General features: G+C 44.3%; 1 protein-coding gene across 2 annotated transcripts in view; it reads left to right on the top strand.

Moving 5' to 3' along the window:
- The window catches only part of LOC142661812 (uncharacterized), a 49318-nt gene extending 47121 nt beyond the window's left edge, over positions 1–2197 (top strand). Inside the window, exon 6 of one of the 2 annotated variants that reach the window (XM_075839449.1) lies at positions 660–2197. In XM_075839449.1, the coding sequence (XP_075695564.1) occupies positions 660–1960 (1301 nt within the window). In that variant the 3' untranslated portion in view covers positions 1961–2197. The remainder of the gene's footprint in view (positions 1–659) is intronic. The other variant, XM_075839530.1, reaches the window with a different exon arrangement.
- Positions 2198–12903: the final 10706 nt, after the last annotated feature.

The raw sequence follows: 12903 nt of genomic DNA, 5'->3' as shown, positions 1-12903 counted from the left end.
TCCCCCTTCCCTCTAGCCGCTGTTTGACACATTTCTTTCTATAGGCTCGAGGACGGGGAGCGTGCTTATCGTTGGCCTCAAGCCATTTATTGCTATCATGTACAATCTCCTAAACTATTGCAAATTACTAAGTGACAGACCGCTTAAATCAGCATGTCTCACTACTTTATGTTGTCCTCAGACAGCGCAGTGTAAATATCTGACAGTTCTGCTTTGTTTTCGTATTATAGTGATGCCCAATTTGTAGCGAATGGCTAAATTTGTCGGCAGAGGACAGGCCTGATTGCCAGATACGGTTGTGCTTCTCAAATGTTTGAGTTTCATCAAGTCAAGTAATTTAGGCAGTAATGGTGGTGACTGGGTGTAGACCGTAATCCTGGACGTCATATATTTTAAAATGTTTTCAAATATGAATTAAGGCTGAAATAATACATGTCGTTTTTCTGGAAGTTCTTGGTGTGTTTTCTTGAGCCAAAGCCAGGGGTAGATTCATAAGGAATGGCTTATAGTTTTCCTTCCTGCTGGATCCTCTTCTGGATAAAGCTCAAACTGCATAAAAAAACCTGCATGTTTGTTACCAGTCTAATAGAAATGTTCTAAATGTGTCTACATTGTTGTTTTGAAGAAAAAAAATCACTATCTATTTTTAATCCTGATAGAAAATTCCATTAAGAACTCTGAGGTAAACGCCATGTTATCGCTAAATTATAAAGTAGAAGATGAAGATGATATGCAGCAGTCTTCAGGAGAAAACCTCATTATCCTTAATCTTCATACAGGACTTTACAGTACAGATCTATCCCATAATTCCCCTAATCATGAGGAACCTGCACCTGAGCAATCACAGATTACTACCAGAAGTACAGCTCAGAAAGGGGGTAGAAGGTTTCAGTGTGGCAAACAGTTCACCAAAAGCTCAGATCGTTTTACACAGAGAAGTTACACAGGAAAGAAACTATACTCCTGTTCAGAATGTGGGAAGTGCTTTACAAATAAATCAAGTCTTGTTACACATGAGAGAATTCACGCAGGAGAGAAGCCGTATTCATGTTTAGAATGTGGGAAATGTTTTACGCGAAAATCAAACCTTGTTACACATGAGAGAATTCACAAAGGGGAAAAGCCATATTCATGTTCAGAATGTGGGAAAAGTTTTACATATAAATCACATCTTGTTAGACATCAGCAAATTCACACAGGAGGGAAGCCATATTTATGTTCAGAATGTGGGAATGGCTTTTCAGAGAAATCACATCTTGTTAGACATCAGGGCATTCACACAGGAGGGAAGCCATATTTATGTGCAGAATGTGGGAAGGGCTTTTCAGATAACACACATCTTGTTATGCATGAGAGAAATCACACAGGAGAGAAGCCGTATTCATGTTCAGACTGTGAGAAATGTTTTACAGATAAATCATATCTTGTTAGACATGAGAGACGTCACACAGGAAAGACTCCATATTCATGTTCAGAATGTGGGAAATATTTTACAGATAAATCAAATCTTGTTATACATGAGAGAATTCACACAGGACAGAAGCCATATTCATGTTCAGAATGTGGGAAATGTTTTACAGATAAATCACATCTTGTTAAACATGGGAGAAGTCACACAGGAGATAAGCCATATTCATGTTCAGAATGTGGGAAATCTTTTGCACAAAAATCAAATCTTGCTAGACATGAGAGAATTCACACAGGAGAGAAGCCATATTCATGTTCAGAATGTGGGAAGTGTTTTACAAATAAATCAAGTCTTGTTACACATGAGAGAATTCACACAGGAGAGAAGCCATATTCATGTTCAGAATGTGGGAAATGTTTTACAGATAAATCACATCTTGTTAGACATGAGAGAAGTCACACAGGAGAGAAGCCATATTCATGTTCAGAATGTGGGAAATCTTTTGCACAAAAATCAGGTCTTGTTACTCATGAGAAATGTCACACAAAGTGAATGTTTTTTTTTAATGTCACACAGGAAGAAAGCCATTTTGATGTTTTATATTTAAAAACTGTTATAAGGAAATGTAATTTTTAAATTCATCAGAGCATTCATATGGAGAAAAAAAAATAGTCTTGTTTGTAACGTTGGAAATGCTATGAGAAGTTTTTTGTTTTTTTTTAATACATCAAATTATTCACAGACATTAAACAGCCAAAGTTCAAAACACTTTATTCACAGTATCCACTGTCTAGGCTTCTACTTCACTATTTCTAAAAATAAATCAGGTTCATTGGACTTCTACTCTCTGTAAATCTGTGCTGGCTGTTAGGTTAGTTATAGTACTATTTTCTGACATATAGTACTATTTTCAAACATTTTTCCCACGATGGATATTAAGCTTACTGGTTTATAATTACCCGGAAAAGACATAGTGCCCTTTTTAAAAATGTGCACCACATTCACCCTGTGCCAGTTCCTTGGCACTATACCAGTCACTAGAAAATCTCTGGATATTATGAACAGTGGGAAAGCTAATAACTGAACTGAGTAAGGTCCTATGCACATGAATGTGTTTTTGCGGCCACAATTCACCCGCAAACCTGCGGGTGAATTGTGGTCCTATTAATTTCTATGGGCCCATGCACACGACCGTGGTTTCCATGGTCCGTTCATTGCCCAGGAGCCTTTTTTTGCGTATTTTGCGTTCCAGGCTCATAGAAATTAATGCACGCGGCAATGTGCATGGCCTGCGATTTGTGGCTGGCCCGTGGGTGACACTCCGCGGCCGTCCGAGCCGAAAAATCACGGCCGTGCACACCACTACGGTCGTGTGTATGAGTCCTTACCCATCTGTACCTGGAGCCACGTTCACATTTATTTTACTTGATTGGCTGAATATAGATCTAGTCCAAACTAAGTACATTATTGATCAATGTAAATGGTTTGCTGACTTTTCCTGCTGAACTACATTGTTGGCTTACATCCCCAGTGTCCTGGATTTCACTAATCTGGGCACAGATTCCGAGTCTACTCCAGCTGTCCTGAAAGTCCTCTCTACCATCTCACTCTGAGATTCCCGATTGACTGATGTTATTCGTGAATCGTCACCAGCAATATTAAAAAAACTTTCATCAAACTTTTTAACAAACTAAATATTGAGGTCCCACTGAGATTAAATGATCTGATGCTTACCTTTAAATCAAGGAAACCTAACTCTCTAATACAATTGTTTGGGTATCTCTATTGAAAGGAGTGAGAGCTGTAGAAAGTGTAAAAACCTATGTGATGTTTAATGCCAAACATCTTTCAATGTTAATCCTATGCAACGTTTTACAAGGTCTTTCTTAAATGTGTGTATGGAAGCCAACAATCGAAATCACATCAGAACCTCAGATAATAGATTATGCTCACAAACAATGCTACAAAATACACACAGGTTCCACAATTATGAAGAATCGGTCCTGTGAAACGAATCTGATTAGCGTCTATGAGAAGGTAATTTCTAGACTAGACCTGTGCATGTTGTGTATCGAGACTTTAGATACTGTGCCGCAAAAAAGGTTGGTATATAAAATGAAAATACTGTGACTGGGGAAAAATATGTGTAATTGGGTTAACAACTGGCTCAGTGCTAGAAAACAGAGGGTGGTTATTAATGGTACATCCTCAGAGTGGGTCACAGTTACCAGTGGGTTTCCACAGGGGTCAGTATTGGGCCCTCTTCTTTTTAATATGTTTATTAATGACTAGAGTGTTTACAGAGGACAATTTTAGAATCTGCAGATGATACTAAGCTCTGTAAAGTAATCTATACACAGGAGGATAATATAATGCTACAGAAGAAGTTGGGGCAGCTGGAGGTTTGGTCAGAGAAATAGCAAATGAAGTTGATTGTGAATACATGTAAGGTTATGCACTTGGGCAAACAAATTTTACAATTATGTGTTAAATGGTAAAACATTGGTTATAACTGCTAGTGAAAAAGATTTGGGGATATTGGTGTACAGTAAATTTAGCAACTAGTGCCAGGCAGCTGCTGCCCAGGCAAATAAAATCATGGGATGCATCAAAAGTGGCATATATGCTCGGTGCCCGGTGGCTGCTGCGGCCGTCCGCACCACATCTGTAAAAGTTACTAAAGTAACTGGGGCCTATGTAATAAAATTGCAACCCGAATGTGGCAGTCGCCGGGGCACGGGGCCAAAGATCCGGGGCTTGGGCCCTGATTGCCCGGTTCTAGCGACGCCCCTGCATTACACTATGGCTTCATCTTTTATATTGCTAGTCTTTATGTATATCTAGTTAGGAGAAAAGTCACAGAATGAGAAATTTGCCCAGCCATCCTCAAGATAAACTTAAAGAGATTTTCTGAGTTATTCCAAAAAGTAGAGGGGTAGGAGGGATGCATTAAAAGAATAAAAGCCATTACTAACCTCACAGATCCCTAGCGTTCCTGTGTCCCACCATCACATTTGAACTTCTAGCGAACACAACTGGAGGTACTTTAAGGGTAAGAATTAGGGTCTAGTAAGACCTAAAGACCATGCTAAAAAAACATCGGAATCAGTGTTCAAAAACGCTGTGTGAACCTAGTCTTACAGTGTTTATTCCGGTTATTGGCTCACTGTGACTGTCCCTGCTATGAGGGGAATATCAATGCTATGGGTGGCACTGTGAATGTCATTGTTATGGGGGATCTGTTGATAAATCACCTTTTTTTACTGATTTGATCATCTCTAACTAAATCAGTCCTTTATTGGGAAGAACCTGTAAACAGCGACTCCCCTCTGTAAAATTCTATATGATTTGGTAAGGGAGTGAGATGTAGGAGATTTATCAAAATTAGTGCAGGGGAAAAGTTACCTATAGCAACCTATCAGATTCCTGCTCTCAATTTTTAGAGGCCCTTTAGTTAAATCCTTTAGCTTTGTCAATTTTCCTCATTAAGTTTAGCCATGTTACAACTTTCTTGGGGTTTGTTGCTTATACTGTAACTAGTGAGAAATATAGCAAGGCACTGCTTAAATTTAAGGGTTAAAGAAGTTGTCACACAAGTAAATATTACTTTTCTCTTTTTAGCTTGCGTAAAACAGTACAATTTCTTCATTGGAATTATTTATAAACACTGCTCCTGTGACTAGATATTGCTGTTAAATACTTGTTATGACGCCCTCTGGTGTTCTTTTGATTCCCTTTTAGAACATCTACCTAATGTGGGCAGTGCTGGTAAGAAGAACTCGCTTCTAGTGTGCCGATTCTTATTGACTGGTCTGTACAAATGCAGGAATCACTGCGGCCCCGTGTACAAGAGGATCCAGGCGATGAACATGAATGAGCACCGGCACTGGACGCATTAGGTGGATGTTCAGAGAGGGAATCAGGAGAGCCCCATGCTGCAGAAACAACCACATTCACATGTCCCAGAAATATCTGCAAAAAAACTGCCACATGTCGACCACAACATGGGAATACAGTCTAGGGGTGTAACTGCACATTTGTTGGGAATTTCAACCTATGATTGCACTGTGAATAATTCTAGTGGGCAATCCTCTCATAAGTTCTAGCAACAATGCTTAAGTCTTGGGTTAAACACCAATTGACCTTGTGGTACAATGGTAGCTTATCTGACTCCAAATCAGAAGGTTGCGTGTGCAAATAATGTCAGGGTCAGCCGTTTTTTTAGATCATATCAGTACAGAATGATTGCCCTTAACCCAAATCTTATTTATTTCTTAAGAATACTAAAATTGGTTAAGGTGTTGGAATTGGGGTCTCCACACATGTTTGAATCCTGCTCACAGCGGAGCATTTTATAAAGAGAGAGAAAATAGATCTTCCAGAAAAAATTAAATGCACTTAAACTTTTTTAGTTCCACAATTTCAACTTTTCCTGCCTCGTATACCATATTCTATCTTCAGAAAACTAAGATCAGACTTAAGAAGTAATGAGCAATGTAGTTGAGAATCCAACAATGGGGTGACATATCATTCTTATCTGCAGGCTGTTTCTCCTCTCTCTGTTCCTCCTTGCGCCTCTCCATGCACCTCTATGGGCAGCGTGTCTGTGTCTCTCACATGTATACAAAGCAAGTGAGAATGTGGGAAATCTCTTCCCCATGCTGAAAAAAAAGGGTTAACAAAGCTTACCAATCGAGCAGGGATTGCATGGCTCGTGGGCTGGGAGACCAAGTGGCCATGGTATAAGTTTGATTTTAGACCTATACTTCATGCTCTCCTACTCCTAAACTTGCTGTACTGCTTGATGTGTGGTGTCTCTCAGGATTCATATTGAGATAATTTTTGTGTATCTACTGACCTAATTAAACGTTCAGTTATTTTAGAGTGTGTGAAAGAGTCCTAGAACACTGAATTTAATTGTACAAGGTTGTCTAAATAGGCTGCCCCTTTAAAGTACTTTATACGTTTAAAGGAGAAAAAAAAGCTAATCTGTGTAGTCAAGTTTTAGAATTATAAATACATCGGCGTCATAGTTTTATTCTGCATTTTGCCCTACTGAGACGTATAGTTCTACAGGAGTGTGGCAAGATGGGAGGGGCAGCAACTGCGGGGTTAGAGTACATAGGATTGTCAGAAGGAATGTGAAATGTCCTCAAAAGACACTACGCCAATTGTGTCTTATCCCCACACATTGATGTCCTAAATACCACCCTCTGTAACACACTATACTGACCTTGATCTAACTACTATGCCCTAAAGGAAGCCATTGTCACCTCACCAGCCCTGGGACTTCCTAATTACAATAAGCCCATCCTTTATGCTTTTCTGTCATGTAGCCCAGGGTCATGCACAAAGTGTTCTAACCCAAAAACAAGGTGGTAAACAGACACATAACTTACTACTCCGCACACCTTGACCCAAGCATGAGAGATGCTCCCTTTTGTGTCTAAAGGACAAAGCCACTGATGTTGTCCTCAACCATGATCTCCTTATCATGGTCCCACACACTTAGTGAAATACTACAACAAGCTCAAACCAAGCATCTCCTTGCTGTTTCACATGTTTATTAACAAAGTTGTAGTGTTTTGAACAGCTACATTGCTTCCGCTGGATCCAAAAGATACGAAAATACAGACATCGATAATTCTGACCCTCTCCATGATTGCTTAAAATTAACGTAGAGTCAGACACAGGGACTTGAAAACGTATGTACAGACCCAATTCCTAATGCAGATCTTGAGTATTTTGTAGATGGTTCCAGATACCATCAGGATGGAGAGTACAAAACTGAGTATGCCATAGTTACCCTCCATGATGTAAATAAGCATGAGGCACTTCTTCCTAGTATGTCATCTCAAGAGGCAGAGCTGAAAGCACCCACATTATTCCTGTACAATGGCCGAGGATCAGACAGCGAACACTTTCACTGATTTCAGGTCTGCGTTTGGCATTGCACATGAGTATGATCCCATTTGGTGCAGCAGGAATTTTATTGCATCCTCATGGAAACCCATTAAGAATGTGAATATGGTAGCCCAGCTCTTTAGAGCACTTGGGCTGCCGATCCAGGTGGCAATCCCCGTGATGATGTATGTTGTGGAAGCCTTGCCATGGGCAGGGGAGGTGGATTTGGATCAACTATGTACGTTTAACCCCTTCCCGACATTTGACGTATCCATATGCCAAAGTCGGGTAGGGGAAGTATGGAACAGGCTCACGGAGTTAACCCGCTCCAAACGATGCCGGTGTCGGCAGTTTGTTACAGCCGACACTTCAGAGAAACTAGCGATCCCGCTCATTTAACTCGTTAAATTCTGCGGTCAATAGCGACCGCAGCATTTAAATCGTTGGAAAGAGGGGGGCGACCTTCCCTATAACAGCTATCGTGCCCCCCGCAACTGCCCCCAGGGCTTAATAGTTGCCTGTCAGAAACACAATATACTGCAATTGTAATGACGGGGTAGGGAGACAGACAGGTGAGCCTAATCTACCCGCCACTCAGTCCCTGCCTACTTGCACGGCCCATCCTAGGCGACGGCGTACAACTGGGCGATGGTCCCTACGCTCAATAAGTGCACGACAGACCAACAGACAAGGGTACACAGAAGCTAAGGGAAATGTGGCAGTTGCGCACGGCATCACCGTGAGCAACAAGAGTAGTGAACGAGCCGAGTCAAACCAGGAGTGTACGAGGTACCAAACGCAGAGCAGGAGAGTAGTCAGTAAAGCCAGGGTCAATTTGAAGCAGAGGTCAATAGTATAGCAGGTGCAGCAGAGCCAGGAAACCGACAGAATCACAGGCAAAGGAGGAGCAGGAAATGAAGGTATAAATAGACAGAGGACGGGAGCTATCTCCATCTGGCAAGGCTGTGATAGGTTCTCCCACTCCTCAGCCTCCCAGCCTGAGTGGTAGCAGATCGAGTCACTCTAACAGACCTAGGCACAGATGCAGGCTGATTATCCACGGGCGTCGACAAAGAAGCTGTGTCAGGCAAATCCATTACATTCCCCCCCCCTTTTATGAGGGGCCACTGGACCAGGTACTGGCGGGAGTCCTGGACCATCCTGCTGTCCACAATCTTGGCCACCTCGAATTCTACCCCTTCAGGGGTGAGAACACGGACCGGAGGTTTCCTCGAGGTAGCCAAGGATGGGGAGCATCTTTTCAGGAGGGAGGCATGGAACACGTTGTGTATCTGAAAGGACGGGAGTAACTCCAGCGGGAAGGAGTCAGGGTTAAGGACCTCAATGATCTTGTATGGCCCTATATACCGGGGAGCAAATTTTTGGACAGGACTTTAAGGCGCAAATTAATCTCCGAACACAAACAAGGGCTTAGTAGAACGTCTCTTATCTGTCTTTTGGATGTTCTGGGACGCCTCAAGGTTCTTCTGAACCTGGGCCCAGACTGTGCACAGTTCCCGATGAACGACATCTACCTCGGGATTGTTGGAACCACCAGGTGAAATGGAGGAGTACCATGGATTAAACCAAAAATTACAGAAAAAGGGGGAGACCCCCGACGAGTTACTGACCCGGTTATTAATGGAAAATTCAGCGAGGGGAATGAAGGACACCCAATCATATTGACAGTCAGAGATAAAACACCTTAAATATTGTTCTAGAGACTGATTAGTCCTCTCAGTTTGGCCATTAGTTTCAGGATGGAAGGCAGAGGAGAAGGACAGATCAATCTCCAACTTCTTACAGAAGGCTCTCCAAAACAATGAAACAAATTGTACCCCTGTGTCAGAAACAATATTGACAGGAACCCCATGGAGACGCAGGATGTGTTTGACAAACAAGGTAGCTAACGTCTTGGCATTGGGTAGTTTTTTGAGGGGTACAAAGTGGGACATCTTGCTGAAGCGGTCTACTACAACCCACACCACCGACTTGCCTTGGGATGGAGGCAAATCGGTGATAAAATCCATGGAGATATGGGTCCAAGGTCTCTGGGGAATGGGCAAAGAACATAGTAAGCCCGCAGTTCGGGACCTGGGAGTCTTGGACCTAGCACAAGTTTCACAATCTGCGACGTAGGCCTTAACGTCTTTAAGCAACCCAGGCCACCAATAGGTTCTGGAAATGAGGTGCTTGGTACCCAGGATGCCTGGATGGCCAGATAGTGCAGAGTCATGATTTTTCCTAAGTACCCTTAGCCGGAATTGCAGGGGAAGAAACAGCTTGTTCTCAGGAAGGCTCCCGGGAGCTGAACCTTGATCAGCCGCAATTTCAGAGACTAAATCAGAATCAATAGCGGAAATGATTATACCTGGAGGCAAAATACAAGCAGGATCTTCCTCCGAAGGAGGGCTGGCCATGAAGCTACGTGACAGTGCATCAGCCTTAACATTTTTAGACCCAGCCCTATAGGTAACCACAAAGTTGAATCTGGTAAAAAATAACGCCCAACGAGCTTGTCTCAGGTTTAGCCTCCGGGCAGATTCTAGGAAAACCAGATTCTTGTGGTCGGTAAGGACCGTTACCTGGTGCCTAGCCCCCTCCAGGAAGTGGCGCCACTCTTCAAATGCCCATTTAATGGCTAATAGTTCGCGGTTGCCAATATCATAGTTACTCTCAGTGGGTGAAAACTTCCTGGAGAAGTAGGCACAGGGACGGAGATGGGTGAGGGACCTGGTACCCTGGGACAAGACAGCCCACACTCCCACCTCGGACGCGTCAACCTCCACGATAAATGGCTCCATTTGGTTGGGCTGAACCAGCACCGGGGCCGAGATAAAGCACTTCTTAAGGACCTCAAAAGCCTGGACAGCCTCAGGAGGCCAGTGGAGGAGATCAGCACCTTTGCGAGTGAGATCCGTAAGAGGCTTAGCGATGACCGAGAAGTTAGCAATAAACCTCCTGTAATAATTAGCGAACCCCAGGAAGCACTGTAACGCCTTCAGGGAGGCAGGTTGGACCCATTCCGCCACAGCCTGGACCTTGGCAGGGTCCTTGCGGAATTCATGAGGAGTGAGGATTTGGCCCAAAAATGGTATCTCCTGCACCCCAAACACACATTTTTCGGTCTTCGCAAACAGTTTGTTTTCTCGAACGACCTGGAGCACCTTCCTGACATGCTCAATGTGGGAGGACCAGTCCTTGGAAAACACAAGTATGTCATCAAGGTACACTACAAGAAATACCCCCAGGTAGTCTCTTAAAATCTCATTTATGAAATTCTGGAAGACCGCGGGAGCATTACACAACCCAAAGGGCATGACGAGGTATTCGAAATGACCTTCGGGCGTGTTAAACGCAGTCTTCCACTCATCCCCCTCTTTGATGCGGATAAGGTTATACGCCCCCCTTAGATCAAACTTAGAGAACCATTGGGCCCCCTGAACCTGATTAAAGAGATCAGGAATCAGAGGAAGGGGATACTGGTTCCTTACAGTGACCTTATTCAAGCTTCGGTAGTCAATGCATGGCCTAAGCCCACCATCCTTCTTCCCTACGAAGAAGAAGCCAGCACCTACCGGAGAATTAGAGGGGCGAATGTAACCCTTGGCCAGGCATTCCTGGATATACTCTCTCATGGCTTCATGTTCGGGACAAGAGAGATTAAATATCCTACCCTTAGGGAGCTTAGCTCCTGGTACCAAATTGATTGCGCAATCATATTCTCTATGAGGAGGTAACACTTCGGAGGCCTCCTTAGAGAAAACATCGGCGAAGTCCTGAACAAACTCAGGTAGCGTGTTCACCATCTCAGGGGGAGAAATAGAATTAACAGAAAAACATGACGTCAAGCATTCATTACCCCACTTGGTAAGGTCCCCAGAATTCCAGTCAAAAGTGGGATTATGCAACTGCAACCAGGGAAGGCCTAAAACCAAATCGGACGATAATCCCTGTATTAACAGTACAGAGCACTGCTCCAAATGCATGGAGCCAACAAGGAGTTCAAAAACAGGGGTATGCTGTGTAAAATAACCATTAGCAAGAGGAGTGGAGTCGATACCCACTACCGGGACAGGTTTAGGCAAATCAATCAAAGGCATAGCTAGAGACATAGCATATTCCACAGACATGATATTAGCAGAAGACCCTGAATCCACGAAGGCACTGCCGGTAGCAGACCTACCACCAAAAGAGACCTGAAAGGGAAGCAAGATTTTATTACGTTTCATATTTACTGGAAATACCTGTGCGCCCAGGTGACCTCCCCGATGATCACTTAGGCGCGGAAGTTCTCCGGCTGCATTCTTACGCTTAGGACAGTTGTTCACTTGATGCTTGACATCCCCACAGTAGAAGCAGAAACCATTCTTCCTGCGGAAATCTCTACGTTGTTGGGGGGACACGGAGGCCCCGAGTTGCATAGGTACCTCCGGGTCTTCCGGGGAGGAACGAAGCAACGGAACCTCGGGAGGCATCATGGGGGAGTCAGAGGAGAAAACATCAAGACGTTCAAGTCGTCGTTCCCTGAGACGTCGGTCAAGTCGTACCGCTAAAGCCATAACCTGGTCTAGGGAGTCAGAAGAGGGATAACTAACTAGCAGATCTTTCAGGGCGTTCGACAGACCCAACCTAAACTGGCACCTTAAGGCAGGGTCATTCCACCGAGAAGCTACGCACCACTTCCTAAAGTCAGAGCAATACTCCTCAACAGGTCTCTTACCCTGACGTAAGGTTACCAGCTGACTCTCGGCAAAAGCAGTCTTGTCAGTCTCGTCATAGATGAGTCCGAGAGCAGAAAAGAAAAGATCAACGGAGGAAAGTTCAGGGGCGTCAGGAGCCAAGGAGAAGGCCCATTCTTGGGGCCCTTCCTGGAGCCGGGACATAATTATACCCACCCGCTGGCTCTCAGAACCTGAGGAGTGGGGCTTTAAACGAAAATAGAGCCTACAACTCTCCCGAAAGGAGAGAAAAGTCTTCAGGTCCCCTGAGAACCGGTCGGGCAACTTGAGGTGGGGTTCAAGAGGTGAGGTGAGGGGGACTACCATGGTAGCATCAGGCTGGTTGACCCTCTGAGCCAGTGCCTGGACCTGTAGGGAGAGACCCTGCATTTGCTGAGCCAGGGTCTCCAGGGGGTCCATAGTGGTGTCAGGGACCAGGGTAGACTAGGTATGGGCTTGTGATTATGTAATGACGGGGGTGGGGAGACAGACAAGTGAGCCCTAATCTACACACCACTCAGTCCCTGCCTACTTGCAACGACCCGCCCTAGGCGACGGGATACAACTGGGCGACGGTCCCTTCGCTCAATAAGTGCACGACAGACAAGGGTACACAGAGCTAGGGGGAGAAAGGGGTAGTTGCCCACGGCAACACCGTGAGCAACAAGAGAAGTGAACAAGCCGAGTCAAACCAGGAGAGTACGAGGTGCCAAACGCAGAGCAGAAGAGTAGTAAACAAGCCGAGTCAAACCAAAAGTGTACGAGGTACCAAACGCAGAGCAGGAGAGTAGTCAGCAAGCCGGGGTCAATATGAAGCAAGGACAATAGTACAAGAAGCTGCAGCAGGGCCAGGAAACCAAACAAGAAGAA

Source organism: Rhinoderma darwinii, chromosome 1, assembly GCF_050947455.1.
Source record: "Rhinoderma darwinii isolate aRhiDar2 chromosome 1, aRhiDar2.hap1, whole genome shotgun sequence".
Lineage (NCBI taxonomy): Eukaryota > Metazoa > Chordata > Amphibia > Anura > Rhinodermatidae > Rhinoderma > Rhinoderma darwinii.
This window is presented reverse-complemented; position numbering and strand designations above follow the sequence as displayed.